General features: G+C 41.1%; 1 protein-coding gene across 1 annotated transcript in view; it reads right to left on the reverse strand.

The window, feature by feature from the left end:
* The window catches only part of rasa1a (RAS p21 protein activator (GTPase activating protein) 1a), a 31,998-nt gene extending 12,967 nt beyond the window's left edge, over positions 1-19,031 (reverse strand). Inside the window, exons 1-2 of the mRNA XM_034240292.1 lie at positions 17,769-19,031; positions 2,191-2,343 (exon numbers count right to left, since the gene is read on the reverse strand). Of these exons, the coding sequence (XP_034096183.1) occupies positions 2,191-2,343; positions 17,769-18,307 (692 nt within the window). The 5' untranslated portion in view covers positions 18,308-19,031. The remainder of the gene's footprint in view (positions 1-2,190; positions 2,344-17,768) is intronic.
* Positions 19,032-20,449: the final 1,418 nt, after the last annotated feature.

Genomic DNA, 20,449 nt, shown 5'->3' on the forward strand with positions numbered 1-20,449 from the left:
TTCCACACGAGACCGCTTTGACCCGCTTGACCCGCTGGAGACGCTGTAGTACATATGCCGGGCCTGTAAGTGGCGCTGTACTTCCGCCACAAAATACACCAAAAGCAGCGAAGAAGACTTCCACAGCATTCATGGTTGCCCTTCTGTTTATTCTCCGCGGTGGATTTAGCAGCAGAGGTGGGGAGAGGCTCTGGCTCTTTTTCTCCCTCCCCGAAGCAAGCGTGTGCTCCTGCTGTAAATCTCTCCGGTAGTCCACCAGCAGATGACAAACACCCACCTCTCCGCCTCTTCCAAGGGACGAGGGGACCGTGCGGCAGAGTTTCCGTTAGAATTTTTTTCCGCCGTCCAACATGTCCGTTAAAGTTTAAATCTTCCGGACAAAATTACAAAAGGTCTTCTTTGTTATTTATTGAGCTTTAAAACAAATGAATAACGACTCTATATAATAATATAAGAATAATATACGGAGTCTCTCTTTTCCTCCTCCTCTCCTGACAGCCCGTCAGTATTTTCGTTATCAGGAAATTATCGTATAGGGCCGTTTGGCCCCCCGGTGCGTTGCGTCCACAGATCTACCCACCTTGGGACCCGTTATCGTTATCTGCGTTTCCCTGTCGGCCTCGTGTGGCCGACCGTCTATAAGATAGAGAACTGTAGCAGATGCGACCCGTTTCGTGACCGTGTGGCTAGGGCAATAATCTACAGGGAAGCCAGAGGTAGAGGTAGATTGTTTGCCCTTTATCTACTGTGTGTTTTCAGCTGCAGGGTGAATGTATTCTCACACTGACTAAAACACATCACTTGAAGAAGAGGACGGATTGTAATGCATAATCTGATTTGTTTTATTGACTATAAGACTGTTGAATAGCATAGGGTATTGTTGCTAGACAAGTCTGCTGTCTTCATTCCTTTACTTCAGGTCCACCCACGCACACAATTCTTCTGCATAACACACACAAGCAAACAGAGTCATGGGTTTACGCAGACCAAGTTGATATGTAATATAAAAACATCTGTATGAAATGACAGTGATACAATAGGCTGATGTGGTCAACAATGGCATGGCATTGCACAGGAAACCACTTTCCAAACCTCAACATTCTCACTTCAGTATCGACTCATCTTTGAGGTTGATCTTTCACTGCAGTGTCTGAGGCTTTCTGCCATATAGGTTAGCAGGTAATACACAACTTCTGTAGTTCTCCTATTCTTATCCACTACTTGAGGGAGGCATACTGCCTGATTTTTGTGAGATGCACTATTGTGTACTATGTCACCGACTCAAAGGGCTCTATAGAGAAAAGAGATTCAAGATACAGTTAAGTATTCTACCCAAAAAAGTCCTCTTGGTTGCAGGGTGTTAACAATACCATGCTAGACAGGTAAACTCACTATATGAAGATTCTATATGATTATGTTAGAAACACCTCAAAGACGTTTGGAATCATTTTGGTTTGCAGTAAATTAAAGTAGGAATTCATATAAAAAACATTGTAATCAATTGTGTTGGCCAACTCAGGTAAGGTTACATCTCTGGAGAAAAACTTCCACCATGCTAAATGATTTGCAACCACCACCTGAATGTGGAAATGGAAAAAAGATGCTTGTATTTTACTTACTCTGTAAAGACTGCGTAATTCTTAATTTTGCTGATGTTTGACAATCCATCCCCAGTTATTTTTTGTTTTCTCTTTTCCTCCTTTCGGTAGTTTTTTTTTTTTGGTAGTGGGTTACCCGTGGCCTTTTTGTTTATGTCTACGATGCTGTCGACTGGCAGCTTTAGACTATTCTCAGGAATTATCAATGTAATACCCGATGTTTTTTCTTTCTTTTGTTCTCTTGTACACCATGTGAAGGCTTCGGGTACCAACTTACTGTATATTGTGTATGTCTTTGCTTTATTTGTAATTCAAAATAAAGTATTAAAAAAAACAAAAAACCTCAAAGACGTTTCGAATAATTTTGGTTATGTAAATAAAAGTAGGAATTGATATTAAAAAAACCACACTTTTTAAGCATTGTGTTGGCCAAGTCAGATCAGGTTACATCTGTTGAAAACTTCCACCATGCTAAATGATTTGCAACCACCACCTGAATGTGTAAATGGAAAAAAATACACTTCTCCCTAAGGCTTTTAAGAAAGCTCTCGCTGCAGATTCACACAGGGCCGAGTTCTTTTTGCTGCCTTACCTGAAATGGTTGACCACGTTGGTCACGCTGAGGAACGACAGGACGAAGGAACCGGGCCGGCGGTCGCTCTCCCTGATGAGGTAGCTGCCGGGGCTCTGGGCCTGGCGCAGCCGCTCCTCAGCGATGTTTCGGTCTAGCTTGCCATGGTACCACCTGAGACAGAGCAGAAGGAAAGAATTAGAGGAGGGGCGACAGACAACATAGATCAAACATGTTTCTTAAGATATAGAAATAACCAAACATTTAATTGTATAAGATGGCAATCACAAAACAATACATTAACAAACATGGATCTTCAACCAGTTGTTTTTTTGTTCTTCTTAATATATTTCTTCTTTAAATCATATACGTATATTTTTGAATCCTTATTTTCAGAAAAGGTTTTGCAAGGCAGTAAGTCAAAAAGTCAATGATCAATCCAACACATTGATAGATGGAAAATAAAATACATATTAGACATGAATCTCTCATGTAGGCCTATTCTTAAAAAAATTGATATCCAAAAGCTTTTACTTTTGAGTTTCTAGCACACCATTAAATACTTCTACTTCCTGAATTAAACAGAAGCCACAGGAGCAACACTGGTTAACATTTTAGCAGGTGAGGGTTAACCTGACTGGACCCGGCCAGCTGGGGTACAAAATTAACACGCTTTTTCCAAATATAGGCCACTGGTGCCTCTCGAAGTGGAAGGCAGCTACCGAAAAAACATCCAGCGTTAAAGAAGATGAATGAGGCGCTGCAGTCGCTCTCACCACAGGAGACCTTAAGTTCTCCCATCTGGTTCTAGAGGTCTCTACTTGTAATACAATGTGGTGAAGTCTGCTATCATGGAGCGAGCTGGAGACGGATTGCCAAAGAGGAGGGGAGAGTTAAGGGTCCATGAGGGGCTTAGGGGGGATTTGGGTGATAAGAGAAGTGAAGAGGGTGAATGAGGGCAGTTGGAGAGTTGGCCCTAGCACACTGTAAAGGACTGGGAAGCTGGGGGAAATACACAATTACATATGACCCATAAAACCATGTGTAATGTGACACTAAAAACTAGATATTTGGGATAACAACTCCTACTGGCTCTAATCCTCAACCACAAACCAAGGAAGGCTCAAACCACTACGTCTACAAAAACCTTTTTCAGTCAGAACTAGCCACAACACAACATTAAACACATGTGAAAAACTGTTTCCGTTTCCATTGCTTTGTGCCATTCGAAACAACTAACCCGAGTGAGCAGCTAGTGTCGGCTGTGTCGGCTCCTTTATATGCAATACATTGTTTCACTAAACAATTATTATTTGTTTATATCATTATTGTGATAAATGACAGTATAAAAAACACACCATGTGCCCTACGAGGCAAATACGCAGATCTGAACTCTGCACCAACCAGACCACAACACGACAGCTGCTGCACATAAATGACTCAATATAGTGGGTAATAGGTATCTTTGTCGTGCGTGTACCAAAATGACAGGGCAAGAAAAACTTTCCAAACGTTTTCTTTGTGCAAACAGGCACCTATTACCAACCACAAACACCAACACATGTAAGGGATACACTGGTTTGTACACAAATGAGCACAATTCAGAAAAAAAGGCTCATTCTACTGTTCTGACTTGAAACTTCTTCTGTTTCAGTCATGCACTTTATGATGGAAGCTATGCTAATGCAGCAAATGTTGATTCAAACTGGTAAAGTCCCTGCGGCGGAGCAGCCTGCTGCTGTGGAACATACGTCAACAACAGCGTCATCAGCTACCCTATTTTGGGCTGTAAAGGTGCACACAACCCTTATTAAAACAATAACGTGTGCCGTTCACTATCACACAGGAAGAGCTATCCACCACACATCATGTAAGTCAAACCAAGTGTGTTAACTTTAAGTACAGGAAGGTTTAAAGTGCAAGACTGGAAGAAACACAACAGCTAAGGCAGAGGTGTGAAATATCTTAGACCATTGTTTTGCGTCACATTTTAGTACTTTGCCCATTTACATTTTTAGCTGTGAATGTGATTTCCACCAAAAATGCATAATGATAAGTCATGATCTTCTGCCTTAGCTCGGTCATCAAGATAAGTGACAAGAGTAAAGAAATTAGAAATCACTATAGACAGTTATTCTACAAAACAAAGCACAGCAGCAGTTACCTAGCAGGACTAGGGTCACAAAGGGGTGGAACATTTCCATGGGAAGTTAAGCTGGGGAATTTTGGAAATATTCCATATTGGGGAATTATGGAAATGAATGGGAACTAACTGGGAATTGAGGGTAATGTAATCGAATTGTATCATATCCAAGCATAAATATAAACGTTTTGTTTTGTCATAAGAAGACATCCATGCAAAATGATACAATTAAAAAACATGACATTTCAACAGATGCATTTGTAAGTAGAACAGAACAAGTTTTCATTATTTCATTGAACAATCATTTGTTTCATTGAAGAACAAAAACATGAATGTTGAGTTAAATATTACTCATCCCCCCCACCCCACTCATTCAAAAATGAACCCCCCATCCAAAGATCCCCACAAGACATCATCTGTACATGTGATGGAGGAATGCACAGTGCCTGTAGGGGGTGTGGTCTCAATAGCCATGCAGTAAGCAGTGTGCTATGTGCATGTGATGGAGGAATGGCATGGATATTCAAGTGTTCTTGAATGGCATCTGTTTGTTTTAGTCAAGATTATGCTCAAATAGACTTTCCAACTATATGTAAGTTCCCTACGAAGGGCCAACCTTCCATTTTGAAAATTCCCAGTTTATTCCCATGGAAAGTTTCCATCTTTGAAAATTCCCAGAATTGTGCAACCCTAAGCAGGACTAAAGCCAGGTGTACCAAAATATATCAATGTATAGTTTTACAACCAGCATCTATAAATGCATTAATACCGTTGTTATAACCTGCTGTTTAAGTTGACCTCTCTTTTATCTCTAAATGGTTCAAAGATCTGAAATGTTAAAGTGTATGTGTAACCCTTCCCTGAATGCTGCCTTTGATATATGGCTGAGGGGTAATAAAGTGATTAGTTATCAGAATGTGATATTGCAGACTGCTGAGCAATGCAGGGACTATTCAAGCTGAAGTCTTTCATTTTGATTGCTTTGCCACCATAGAAATTCAGAGCGACTTCTTTATGTGTGGATGAAAAATGATATTGTTTTGCATAATGCCTTGAAGCCAGGAGTCATTACAAAACAGTGCTTTGTTCTAGTGCAGGGTTCAAGAGAGCTTCCCTGTTGGGGTTTTGCAGAGCTTAGCAACAGGTGACTTTTCAAATGAGATGATAAGAATTGCTATATATTTGTCTGTTACCTTTAATGTATCCCTTGTAAAGCTCTTAAGGCTTTAGACCGAAGTGTTAAAAGCTTGTTGGCATCTAGTAAATTTGACTAAATCCCCTCCTACTCTATGGATATACAGAGAGAGTGAAATGCAAATGCCGTTATGCAATTCATTTAGCTGTTAGTAAACCAAGCGGATGTTAAAAACGGCAAAAAGTCAGTTGTTTTTCAGGTGTATTTCAATCCAGTATCGATTATCAATATTCTGCACATGTTTACATGCTAGACGTTGTTTGGTTTTGAGTTGCTATTCATTGCACCAATTGTATAGCCATCTTTAGTAACAGTAAAACCTCAGCCATGTGGATTGTTGTTTTATTTCACCTTGAGGACATCTGCATTATTTATGTAGCCTGGTTCATTTCATTCACCATCAATCCAACACATAATAACATATTTTATACTTTGTGAAACAGTATATGCTTTGCACTGTCCATTACACCAATCACCTATCTATCTATCCAAATTAAATCAAGTTAACTGCAGTTGTATGTATGAGTTTATAATTTGCAATTTTGAAATGCCACTGTCCATGATGATGAGGGATCGTCAGGAAGGGTGCTATGATAAACAGGCTCTGAACATAAGCCATGACAGTGGTGATAGGACACAATGATACAATCAGCTTGAGGAATGCCCCGTCATGTCAGAACATGAACAGCCAGCAGCACTCTGAAGTCCTGGATCTCTCCTCTCAGCGTTAATCTCTCTCTGCACCCAGTCACCTCAGAGTCAACTAAAACAAGTAGGGATGCACGATATTGGTTTTTTTAAACCGATACCTATAACTTCCTGCTTCTCAAGACCGATACCGATAATAAAAAAAAATGTACGCCACTAATTATTTTAACGCGATTAACGAATGTGTATTTTTTTTTCCTTGGCCGCCCCGTAGTTTCAGAGCGCATCGAGTTTAAAATACCATCTACAAGCTGATGCTGACAGCCCCGCTCCTGCCGCCCGCTTGTGGCAGACCACACTTCCACGCTCACCGGCAGGCACCGACTGGCCATCTGGAGGACCGGGAGGGTGTGTGTATGTGTGGCCCGAGCGAACGAGAGAGAGACCTTACGTGCATTGTTGTTGTTAGCATCTGGTGCTAGCTAGCTGCGCTAACGGATATAAGGAGCTGCTTAAATGAAAACAGAGGAGCGACATTTCGCCACAACTGCGCCGAGCACTTGACTTTATGGAGGAAGCCAGACAGTGGGACATTGTACGAAAGGTCAGCACACTCAGCACGGATAGTGCGCAACATGATTGCAGCGTCCAGGCAGCTCCGGTTCGAGCATATGCCTTGAGTTGCACATAGCTCCAATGCCCATACCACCGACGACATGTTTGTTTACTGTCCTGGCTTCACGGCCGCACACCATTTACGTCACAGCCAGGCATGAGTTAGGGAGCGCTGGATTTGTGAAGAACTCCCCTCTTCCTAAACCACTAATACCACAGTACTGGCAAAACGGGAGGAGCCGAGTGAAAAACAAGCGCCCCTCATCCCAATCCACCCACACCGCAGTATTTTTTTCTTTTTTTTTTACCCAAAAAATATATTGTATATTATCGGGGCTATTAATACTGGTATCGGGTTTATCGGGATGACGTCATAATTCCTAATATCGGGCCGATAATTATCGGGCCGATAATTATCGTGCATCCCTAAAAACAAGACAACTGATACGACTTGATACCTATTAAGTGTGCACTGATCCTGTGTATGGTATTGTGGGAGCTCAAAGCATGGCAAATTACACAATCACAACTACCTGTTAATGATTCCACAACTAAATATGTTTCAAACTGCTGAAGAGAGAAAGCAGTTGGAGTCTTCAAAAATGTCATCATTCACCGCTCCAACAATCACATCCTGAACTTTACTTTCACACCAAACACACATTTAGTCATTGATTCCTTCATGAAACTTTCCGCTGCTCCAGTTTATGAGTGACTAGGTTAAGTTCTACGCATAGAACGGCTAATTGTGTCATGCTGTCAGGAACAATATACTGTGCGTTGCTGAAATTGATCATGCCCAAGCCTAGTGAGTTTAGGCAAGATGCCAAGAATATAGGGCTTAGGCTCCAGTAAGCATGGTAGCATGATTCATTGTGTTTAAAATCCTTCTGGCTATGTTTTAAGGCTGAACATCTTACAAATATTGCATCACAAGAGCTCTGACGAGACAGACGTGACATACTGTTTGTCGATTATGCCTGTAGTGTTGAGCCTGTAAACCCTCACTGTGGTTATCTTATGTTTTATGGCTTTGGGAAGAACAACCTGTGGCACCATGAAGCCAAAGACAACTTTACAGATTGACCAGTTTAGTTTTGTGCATTATAAAAAACACTTTACTCAGATCAATATTAAATATACATTTCTTTAATTCTACAACTCTTAAATGAAGTTGTTTTATTCCAGGCTCTCTGTGTGCCCCTACTAGTTTGTGCTGTATCAGCAGAGGAGAATAACATGTGAAGGCATATCGTGCATGTATGCAATTTGTGTTAATTAAGATATATTATTCATTGAGTAATATACATTTGGCATTACAAATAAATTCAAGGAGAAATAGCATTAGACAGAAATTCTTGTTTCCCTGATGTATGTGATGTGAGTTTTAGACGGCAATGAAATGGCGCATTTCAACTGCAGCGCGTAGCACGGTTTAAGCGTGCCGTGCCAAACCTGGCCAGTTTTTTGTTGCGTTTCCACTAGGGGTAGTTCCGGCTAACAGGTACTGATTCAGTTTTTCTGGCTCTCCACAATCCAGGTTCTTTCCGGGCCAACAACCAGGCTTAGTCGGGCTGAGTATGCTAAACTAGTGAGAGAATCGCTGGCAAGGGGCTACAACAAAATGAACATATTTTACTGTGATTTAATTGTAATACACGTTTCAAAATGATGCCGAAGTAACAACATACTGGTTAGTAAAAACCATGAATGAATGCTTTGACAAGTCTGCAGACGAAAAACCTTTTAAAATGCGTGTTTTCTGAATGGAGATCGGCTAAGCTAACGTTATATATGCTCCGACCGTCCACACTCACAACAACGGTTTAACTTTTGTCTAGTTTCTGAACAGATATGAGGAGCTGTGAGCTCTGAGTGCTAACAGCTAACGGCTGATGTTGGTTTTGTGTTTCGCATTGAAGATGACGTCACGCCTACACTGCGTTACTATAGTTACTGCCCCAGTTCCTAAACTGTAATGGCAACGCAGCATAAAGTGAGCCTGGCCTACCAATGCCTAACTATACCGTACCAAGGCCTAACTATACCGTACTAAGCCGTGCGAGGTCCTGCAGTGGAAATGCGCCAAAAGACACAATTACCCCATACACCTTTTGTATACTGCCCAGATGACGAATTACCATAAACAGTCTCTGGGAATTAAGCAATCATCTATAAATCATAAAGGGAAATGAGAATAACATCAATAGACTGATCTTTTTAAAAACAAAAAGATATTCAAGTTCTCTGGGGCGTAGTGCGTCATCATTGCTCAAAGTAGTACAGAGTAGTACAATGGCAGGCTAAAGACACCAAGTGTTTAGATATCTGTGTACTTGTACTCGGGTAACCATTCAAGCAGCCTTGGTAAATGAATTTGTTTTTCAGTTGTGAATTTCATTTATTTAACTGCTGTAAAAATTCTAAAATGATATCCCTTGTTAGATTTCAGGTAAGCTGTTCTACTATCTGTGTCCCATAGCCATCCTATTAATGTACAGCTTATTGTTACCAGATGCCAAAAAGAACCCTAGTCTCCAGGGGAAATGAGACTAACAGGACAGACACAGACTTCTGTGATTTGAGTGAGTTGGACCTTGTCTCTCCGTCATTCTGTCTGTGTCTTATTAAGCTCTTTGGCTCTAGCTCATGTCTCTCTTCTTCTGGCTTGATGGATGCAGCTGTACTCCAAAACCTCCACAGACGTACTGTCAGCCCTCATCAGTATCAAAATGAATGAAACATTGCATTATTGTACATTAGCAATGCACCTCAGCAGAGCTTACCAGCTTTCCATGAGAGCGTTCTGAGAACAAAGTGTTTTCTTCAAACAAATTACAATTCCCAGTAGGCTAATCGTTGCGCTACGTTTTTGAAATAGAGCTTATTATACATACTCTCCATTACGTTGCCTTGATCTCACACATCACCATGTCTTTTTCTGACTCCCTTGTTTCATGTATCAAAATATTAGATAGGACAAATGTGGCCATTATCAAAAAGCCAAATTATACCATTTATAACGGTTCGACTGTCCAGACACCACTTTTTCCAAGCAAAACACATAACACAAACATATACATGATCGATTTCCTGTGATATAACTGACAAATCAGATGATCACAGTTAGCTGAAGAAATAACACAGAAGAAAGTTCCTTGCATAATATGAATACATCATCTGCACACACACATAATCACATATATTCATTTAGAACAACACGTTTTTGTTTTTATCAACTACGTGAATTAGGAATCCTAAAAATAAAAAACAGTTGACACGTAGGAGTTGTCAGCTGTTTCCAAGTTAGAGTTGCGGGGGGATTTGATGCCCCACTTACGCCGAGTTCGCCCTCTGCTGCATCTCCCTCCCGTGTCCCGTGGTCTCACAAGGTGCACTCTCTCAAGTGATAATACTGCTGCTGGCCAGGCAATAACTGTGGGCTCCAACGCCGAAAGCAGAGCAAAGGCAGCTTTAAATCCATACAAGGCATGACGATGGGACCCTGCTGCTGCCCTGATACAGTCATTTCCCGTCACTAATGTCAATGAGCAACATCCATGGAAGTGCGACGAACAGAGGGACACAGAGATGCAAACTGAAGCCCCACATGCGTTTAGTTATGCTGACTAATTAAAGGAAAATGGAAGGACTTGCTTCCGTTATCCTTAAGACGCTGTTCTGATTAAGTTGGTCTTTCAGAAACGGAGGAAATCTAGCCCTGTCCTCTTTGCTCTAACTCCATCCTGCTCTGACTTTCTCTCCCCTCTTTCTCTCTCATAAAGCCACGCATCATGAGCATGAAGCCAATTGGTTTTTGAAGCAGTGGGACAGAAAGGGTAGGGAGTGGCATATATTTTTATATGAATGTGCTCCTCATAAACGTTCAAATACACAGACCTGCATCCGTGGAAACAAATCACAGTCTTGCAACCTTAACTGGCCTTAGAGATTACTTTATATACACATGGCTTAAACCGCGCTTAAATACTAAACACACTATGACACGAACCTCACTCACCTTGCAATCTTTTAGTAAATGAACAAACACCAGAACTTCTAATGTAAACACAGTATGGGTTTATGTACAAACCAACCAAACCACTATTATGCAAATTGTGCTCCCTTAACCATTGACTTATGCGCAAGTTTCCACAATGGAAAAAGGTGGAGAGCTGCGGAAGCCTGACCGTAGCGGTGCATTGTTTTTCTTTTGCTTTAAACATGTTGGATTACCACAGCTTGATACGTCATTCAGGCCAAACAGATGGAGAGATCGGAGAGAACGGAAAGGCCCATCTTTAGGCTGTGCAATTAATCGTATTTTAATCGCAATTATGATTTTGGCCTGCCACAATTACGAAAACAACGATAAAGAAAAACGACTATTTTGCTTTGCTAGGTTGTGTGCACTGCAACATATTTGATCTAATTTATTTATATATGTTTAATGGCTTGTGGAAGTGCGCTCCAGAATATTTGTTGATCTTGTTTATTGGTATTTATTAATTTGATATTATTTATTTAAATGTAGATATAAATGTATCATTTATTTTATTTATTTTTGTATTGGTTTTTCAGTTGAATTATACGTTCAGGGTAATCAACAGTTAAAAAGATACTGTTCAAATTATTATTTGTATTTGTTTTAAAGTTCAATAAATGGATGTTTTCAAAGTCAATGAATAATCGTATTTAATAATCGTGATATAAATTATTGATATCACGATATATGATAATGTTTAAAATCCTCAGACCTCTCCCCCGCGGGACCGCGCATAATCATAACCTCTGCAGCGCATCAATCTGCTGCTGTGCGCGCCACATTCGAACTGGCTGAGGTGAAGCTCTCTAGCGGAGAATACAGCATTTTCAATAACTCTTCCTCAAGAGCGAAACCCAACGTCTGGAGGCTTTTGGTGTCATCCTAGAATGGAGGAAATAACCAACATCCCACGCTTTTTGAGACAAATATGCAACTGCGTGTGTTAATAATTGCACGTTTTCACTGCTCATATAACTAGGCTATGCGGGTTCGGGTCGAGTTGCGGAACTAATTGGCAATATGTGCGGGTAGCGGGGCGGGTTCGGTATTGCACGTTGCGGGAGCGGGTCTTGAAAATCAGACCCGTGCAGGACTCTGCTTCAGGCTAGCTCAGTCTGATTGCTAACAAACCGTCAGCATCGTAACGCCAAGCCAGACACACAGGGACCAAAGCCGACGGTTTTCCTGCTGTGAATCAGCCTCCCTGAAATAACATCATTACATCAGTGATAATAGCTACACTGTCATCTGCCCGTACAATCCTCCTGCGTTTGAGGGCCACCAGTTAAGATTCTTGTCCCGCCATTGATTTTTGTCAAACTGAATGTGTAGTAACTTATTCAAATATTATAACTTACACAAAAGAGACAGACAATGGATGTCAATCAAGATGAAAAGTGCACTAGCACTAACTTGCTTTCAGTTATGTGGCTGTTCTTTTGTATAGGTACAAATGCATTAACAAAACTGTTGAAATAAAAGCATTCCGTTGTGTTATTAGAGATTAACCTTGCACTGTAACAATTTCTATGCAATGTACCCAACGTATTATTAAGCACACCTAACTATGTAGAAAGTCATTCAAATCTAAAATCCTGGGTATTGTCAAACACAACTAAAATGCTTCTGAGGATCCTGTTAGGGCCACAATGAGCGGCTCAGTCTTGAAAACAGGATGTAGGAGAGAAAAGGCAGGGCAGTGTGGGTATTAGAAGGGCATGACAGGACGTTGTGTAACACGTTGAAAATGCATGGGTGCTTTGCCTTATCAATGCACTGAAAGGAACTTACGCTGCTGAATGTGGGACTGGTATTCTAATCAATGGGTCTAGTTAACCAACACTAAATGCGCACCATTTGCTATAAGGGTTGAACTACTGAGGGAGCAGCTGTGCAACAAGATAAAAACTAAGTTTCATCAAAACTGCAGTAGTTTACAAATGTTCCACCTAGTAGCGGGAATTGACGTAATTTATTAAGATTAAGGAAATTAGAGGCTTAACTGCGAGGCTCATCAGTCACTAAAACTGTCAAATGACTGATTAATCCCATTATCAACACCATACATGCTTTGTTATAAAAGTGTTGTCATTTGAACACTAATAGACCCAATCTCTATCAGGTAATAGTGTTACGATATGTGACATGACGCTTGTGCCATTTCAGAAATATTCCATTGTCTCTCCCTCCCCACACAAAGGGCCATTAAGTGGTGTAGGTACTCAATTAACCCTGCAGTAATAATAATAATAATAGATTTAATTTGTTAGAGCTTTTACAGGTGCTCAAAGACGCTTTACAGATATAGTGAAGATAAAAGAAAAGGAAGGAACAACAAATAAATATATAGTTAAAGTTAAAGTCAAATAATACAAAAACAATCACACATTATTATATTACTATTGAGCGATGTCCAATGTCAACTGTTTAACTCATTCACACCATCGCTGATCTTTAAATCCAACCTTTCTTTCCCCCTTTTCTCCTTCCGCTTACTACCACCTTTTCGAAGAAAACCTTCACGATTCCAAATCCTTGATAATCTCCGTGGAAACTCAAAATCAACGACTAATTTCTCAACATGCTGTTTGTTTAAGCTCATGCACTGTGCCGGAGGTTTGTAATGGCAGCAGGAAGTGCGTTGTTAGGGTCACCTGACATCTTTACTATTGCGTCTTTGTTAAGCCATCATCAGTGTTACATTCTTACCTCATTGCAATTATGTATGAATGACACGCTGTTGTGTAAATGAATGTGACTGCCGTTTGCCTCTCTCACTCTCGAACATTTTTACTCAGCGAATGTGCCAAGTTTAGCCTTCACACTGTGCAACATGCAGTGGGACCAATGGTGTGGAAGTGTTCCACCATCACTCTCCTAACATGCACTTTGCTGACTGCTAACATAACTCAAAGGCATACAGATCAATCTTGAAGACCGATTACAGAAGCATACACAGGTAGTGACACAGCTTAAGTGACAGAGTGAAATGCAGAATCATTCAAGGCAGTCAGCTGGGAATGTACCACCCATGACTGCCAATGGTAGATTTGCTATTATAGGCACAATGAAAAAAGCCCATTGCGAAAAAACAAATGTATGCACGCATGGCATGTATTACACATAGATTGGATGTTCACAAACATAATGTGACACATCATACAATTTCATGTCGTATAATGTGACCATGAGTTTCAATCAGTGCTTGAATTTGGACTCGAGCCGTCCCTTATAGATACTGTCTTTTTCCGTTAGTGAGCCGGATCATTTGCCTCGGCTCTCTTAAAGCGCCGGCTGTGTCGGCTTTTCATGTTACCACAGTTTACCACGGAGCCCCAGTTCCGCTGCTGCGAGGCTCTGGTGCTCGCTCATGCGCGTGCTTAACTAGCACCGCTCATCGCGTCCAAATTGCGCACGTTCCGTGTTGTCCTGTAGCAGGTACCGCCGATGTCGGGGAAACGATCTTCAATACTCCGAACATAATCCCACCAGACTCCTTTGCCCCTCCAACAGAGGGATGTCCTTGTCCTTTTTCCTTTTTGTAATTTCAAGCGATAAAAACTCTTGATCTTCTCTCGAATTATTAATATTCAAGACGCCCCCCTGGCGGAAACGCTGGTTTCAATATATTGCCCCCCGGCTAAAGCTTGAACTATGTCCATGATCGTTACGCGTTTGCCTTCATCCCTGTTTGTTAGATTAGGCATCATCTACAGGACAGAACTACTGAATGAGACAGTAACCTCCCAGAGGGTCTGCATATCAGCCTTGTCTATCGCTGTGGATAAGTGGCACATCCTGAAGGAGAGAAAGACCCTTGCTTTAACTGGGTCATCATTACAAAGGGATGGAATCACCTTATAACTTGTCTGTTCTTGAAAAGCATTCACTGCCAAAGTAGAGTATGAATGAAGGCTATATGACGAGCCCTTAGGAGGGCTTGTGTCTGGCCTTGCTTGTATCACTGGTGTTATTACGAGGAGTACAAACCGTACAAACACTCAGCTGTGTGGGAACATTTCAGGTTCCCTGTGGAGTACAACAACGATGGAGTGCGAGTGGTGGATCGGACGAGGACGGTGTGTCGCCGTTGCTCGACAGCGGTGCGGTATGCTAATGGTAACACACGCCAAACATGCTAAATCATATCAGAAGGCATCACCCAGATTTGCAGTTCAACAGCTTATCCCGCTGTTTTTAAGAAGCCAATAGACATGAAAGCCGAGAGTCCAAAATAAATAACGGAAGCTTTTGGCATATATATTTCAACGGCTATGCACTCTTGAAACACTTATTAATATTTTCAAGACATCCTTTTTAGTTTTACAGCTTGATGACACCTTTTTGTTTGACATCAGCCATTATAGATAATATGGCCATCTGAGTGTGTGTGGTACTGTTTGTGGTTTGTTTTTAACTTTGTAATACAGTTCATTATTCAAAATGTTAGAGTTCCTTATTTGTATACTGAAACTTGCCAAACCGAGGTACGTACCGAACCGTGAATTCTGTGAACCGTTACACCCCTACCTTGTCCTTTTTCCTTTTTCTTCATTTCAAGCGATAAAACCTCAAATTATATTTTTTTTGTCAAATGACGGCAAGACGCCCCCTGGCGGAAATGCTGATTCTCATACAATAGTAAACGCTTTAATTACAAAAATACGTCCTTAAAAAAGCAGAATTTTCAGTTTCTATTCTTCTACAGATCTACATTCTTTTAGGCCACATTTTGTTACACACCAACAACATACATTTTACACAACTTTAGAGAAAATTGCACATTAAAAATAACCGGAAACCGGAGCATTTACCACCACTAGAAGAAATTAAACTAGACCACAACCACAATATAGAGGAAAAGCTTATGTTCACGTGTGCCTTGCACAACTCTGTTGAGTAAAGTGTCTTAGAGTAGTAGTAAGTGAGTAGACTCAATATGACTCTGACCAGCCTGTACACTTATGTGTGTCAGTATATGGTGTTACTGAATGTGGAAAATGAACATTTGATTACAATAATCTCAAAGTTAAAGCAATAACAAAACAAAATATATCCCATTCATGCACACGTTAAAACTGTTCCACTGCGTTACTGGAAACCCTGCAAGTTGATAAACTGGATCCAAGTGCAAACACAGGAAGAAGTCTGTATTTCCTTGGCAAAAACTACTACTTCCACAGTCAAACTTTGAAGAAATTGAATTCAACTGCAGTTCATTCCATTTAGGGTTGTTCATTACCAGTACCGGAAAGACTGGTGAAAAGCTGGCCTTCCCTTTCCTCTGTATTCTGACAGGGAGATATAGGGAGGCTCCTAAAATAAGAGCTGAATCCACACTCAAGCCCAGTCACTTCCATATCTTACAGTATGAGGGCCAGAAATGACAAAGCTCAGCAGTTCTCTAATGAGACTGTAACAAATGGGAGGGCTGTATTTAGGTTATTACAAGACCAGCACACACACACACACACGTTTGGAAATGTGCTTTTGTGTATGCCTGATAAATTCCTAAAAAAGGTCTATAATTGGATTTACAATTCATAGAACGCATGTTTAAAGATGCAATCCAAAAAGGTTAACATATACTGTGATGTATGCTTGTTTCACTGTAATGACCAACCAAATAATATATGTATCACAGTCAAAATGTTTTACTAAAACTTGTGTTTACTTCCCATGTAGCATAAAAGAGCACAACACTTAGATGTAAATAATTATGCTACTATTGCAGTAATATACCAACTAATGGAGTAATGGAGTTTATGGAGCGGTGATACTTAACCTGAATCTATATTACAAAGTTAAAAGGGTCATTTCTAATCAATTATTTAAATTAGGCATTTGATACAGTTTTACATAAATACAGACTGTAAGACAGTAAAAGCTCATCGCCTCCAACTCTTCATCAAACCATTTTTTGTGGTTTCCTTTACTTTTCTTATATGGTAAAACTGATGTGTAAATTGTTTTAATTGTTGGAAACAGATCAGCTGATTGTGTTATGGTAAAGGCACAGAATAATCCATCTACCATGGATGTGCTTGTATTGCTGAACAAATACTCGTAAGATCCACGGGAAATCTGTCATCCAATTCAACTTGCTGGTATGCATTTGTATGCTACAACTTTTGGTTGATGCAAGATGGAATTTGGCTTTGTTTGAAGTGCCTTGTAACTTTAGTTTACTTTTATGAACGTAATAATTGGGACTAGTTAATCAATGACTAGAGGATCAGGCAAATAATCGTTGTTTGATGGTGTTTATGCATTATTCATTGTCGATTCCTTAGATAAAAGTATTTAAGTGTAATGTTTACATACCAGTACTTACTTGGACTGTGTTGTGAATATGTTGGTTGTTTAAAAAAAACCGGTTTTCCTAAAGAACAAGATGCACTTGGGCACACTTTATATGTGATCAGTTGAAGACCAATAATGTTTAGATAGTCAATCAATACAAATGTTTTAAATCTTGCATGCTTGATCTCAATTGATAACTTGTTGACTGATTGTACGCAATACTGAGTTGTTAGCTCTAATTTGAATGGGTGTCTAACAATTTGATGCTTCAACAATTTGACTTTAGTTTAACTGTTTAAACCACAACCTAAAGTGTCACCAAAGTCCAACTTCTGCAACCCATTTAACTAGAAAAGTATTCTTAAGAGAACAACACGTTTGCAAATGAGGAAACATACACAGAAGGTAACCAGTCGTGTTAGATAAGGATAACTTCATAGTAGAGTTAGAAAGCCATGGTGGGTTACTGTGAGAAATGATTGCGCTATGTAAATATATAAACATAACTGTGAATAGCCCAGGTCACTATTGAACCTGCAGGAGTAAAACTAAGTAAAATGCAGACCTCGAGAGTATGACAGCATGAAGGAAGTGTACCAAACAAAAGTACAGAATGTTTGATTACTAAATTGTATGCAGGAGTAACTTACTGGTTCGTGGGGGGTGCAGAGAGGGGGAACACGACTTCTTCTTCCTCGTATTCAGGTCCATCCTGCAGGTCGTTTTCATCCATAGTGCCACCGAGCACCACACTGCCTAGAGGGGGAGGAGGAGGTGGTGGCAGTGGGGGGAAGTCACCGGTCCCATCCGGGCCTGTTGATGTGGGTGAAACCAGACAAGCTGGACCCTCCGATGTAGGAGAGCTGCAAAGGCTGCCCCCGGTCACTGAGCTTGTTCCTTGGAAAACTGCATGTCCACCTCCTGCTCCGCCACTCCCTTCTGCGGAAAGCACTGGTGCGGTCATATCCCCACTAGACATGGGATAGGTCATACTCGTGTCGGGAAGTGAGTCCGGATATGTGTTAGAATGTTGCTGGAGGGTAGGTGCTGGTCCTTGTCCCAAATCAGAGACTAGCACTCTGCTCGGCTTGGGATAGTAGGGGAAAGTGGCCGTATCCGGGCCTCCTCCGCCCGCCACCCCTGTCCCTGTCGTGACCGTCTCCTCACTGCTGACCTCCGTAGCCATCATATTAGGACAATATGTAGAGGGGAAAAAGTCCAAAAGGGAACCTGCCCTTCCCCTCTGTTCTCACAACACTCCTTCAGTGTTTTGGCTCTGGGGAAACACCACCAAAAGTTTCTCAAAAACGCGTTTAGCTAGCCAGCTAACGTTAGCCGACAAGCTAACTTAGCTAGCTCACTTGGCCGCACTAGCGGGCGTTAGCTTCGCCTGGCATTCGCTCGCTGCGAGATAGCCGAGCTAAGGCTAGCTGTGAGGCTAGCCGCTTCGAGACACTTGATGAGTTCCTGCTTGCTATGTCTTCATTGTTTCCTGAGAAAAAAGTTCCCCCAGAAACGCTATCTTGAAATAAACATTCACAATAATACAAATAGAGTATAAATTCACCAATATATCCAGTTTTTTTGGTCGGACTTCCCCCTCGGCACCGGGCAGACCACTTGTCGGGGAGTGTTGTTTTATTGTTACTGTTGTGTGTAACCTCCGTCTTTTTCCAGTGTTGTTGTTTTCTTTCCTTCTCAGTTTCCAGCCGTCTCGAGTAGAGTCCACAAACAACACGGTCGCACCGCCTAAATCCCCGGAACAGTATGTTGTTTTGTGCGAACTATCATGTCGTTAACCAAAGTGAATAATTATTGCGTATATAAGCTAAGTTCGCCTTTATTTCTGGGTTTCAGAGCTGGTGGCTTGTCCGCTGCTGCGCTGCTCTTTTTTCTCCCCTCCCTCTCCCACTCCTCTCCAGTGAGCGAGCAGACTCAGCCAAGTGAACACAGAGCGGCACCGGCTCAATCCATGACATCCTCAATCAGGGCTCTGATAAATGGGACTTGTATCCTAATTAGATAACGTCATATTGTTCCCATTGCTTAAAATATACATTCATAATGTTTTTTCTTTTCAGCAGCTATGGTCAAAAGCAGAGATCCCAGATGTTTGTCAAAACTTGGAGTAGGCCTACTTGCTTTTCCAATGGGTATATCTTTCTTGAACAGAAAACAAGAATTGAAAACATGGCTGTGTCAAACTCAAGCCTGTAAACTAAATCCAGCAAATGTGTTTCTGCTGTGCATATCGATGTAGGTGGCCTACTCATTCAATCTTGGCCTTCCTTGTTGTAGCTGAAGGATAATTGATGACCTTCTGTATCAAAGAGAAAATGGCAGGTGGCCGGAAATAGGCCAATCAATGTGGTCAAATGCCAGACTGATGCGTCATATTCAGGTCTGTAAAATATGTGCCGTGAGTACAACATTTATTTGTAATAGTTAGGGTTCCATGTGCAGTCGATTGCATGCTTTAGGGCTAGGGTGTATACAACGTGAAATCTTTGAATGTTGTGAATTCTTTACTCAACGTATGATGACTCAGCATCATTTTCTCTTGACTTTTTCTGGGCTTTTTGTGCGCCAGTTTGGGATATGGGGTAACAATAAAATCACAGATATTTTATTTTGTCAATTAAAGCTATCGAGACAGTGCACAGTGAGGTTGCTTTTTAATGTAAAATATGATCTGGGTAAATCAAATAAATATCTGTTAAAACATTCAAATGATGTTTGCAAGCTGGGAGGCACTTTTGAGAGCTCCAGTAAGTCAGACATGGGGTTATATTGCCTTAGTAGAGCTTACTTAGTACTGAGCAGCGACGGCAGTGGGCCACTGTTGGTCTCCATTCGCCATCTCAAAACATGTCCTTGGTGCAGCTGCCATCACCATTTCACCTCCACACTGATCCGTTTTACAGCAACTGGCACTGTAAAAGTATAAAACATGGATCTATCTGGATATCCCTTCCACTTTCTCTTCGCTTGCTGTGTTTTTAGTCTCTATATTCTGTTCTCTCTCTTTTTTGTGCTGTGATTCCACAATCATTTATAAGAATATATGGATGGATGGGGATTTTAAGGCTCTCATGACGAATGGCTCCTGCATGCGCTCTGACAGAGGTGAACGGGCCAGGTTGTCAAAAACTGCCACTCAATCCAAATCCCACCTTGCATTCCCGTGGGTCCCTCAGGAAGCTAATGCCTATGTTCTCCGCTACAGCACAGGATTCCCTGAAGTCCTGTGACACAGAAGGGCAGTGAACTGTGAAACTAAAGGCTAACATTGACTTGACATATATCCATAAAAGCTTTTCCAGTTGAAAGG

This window comes from Gymnodraco acuticeps, unplaced genomic scaffold, assembly GCF_902827175.1.
Source record: "Gymnodraco acuticeps unplaced genomic scaffold, fGymAcu1.1, whole genome shotgun sequence".
In the NCBI taxonomy this organism is placed as follows: Eukaryota; Metazoa; Chordata; class Actinopteri; order Perciformes; family Bathydraconidae; genus Gymnodraco; species Gymnodraco acuticeps.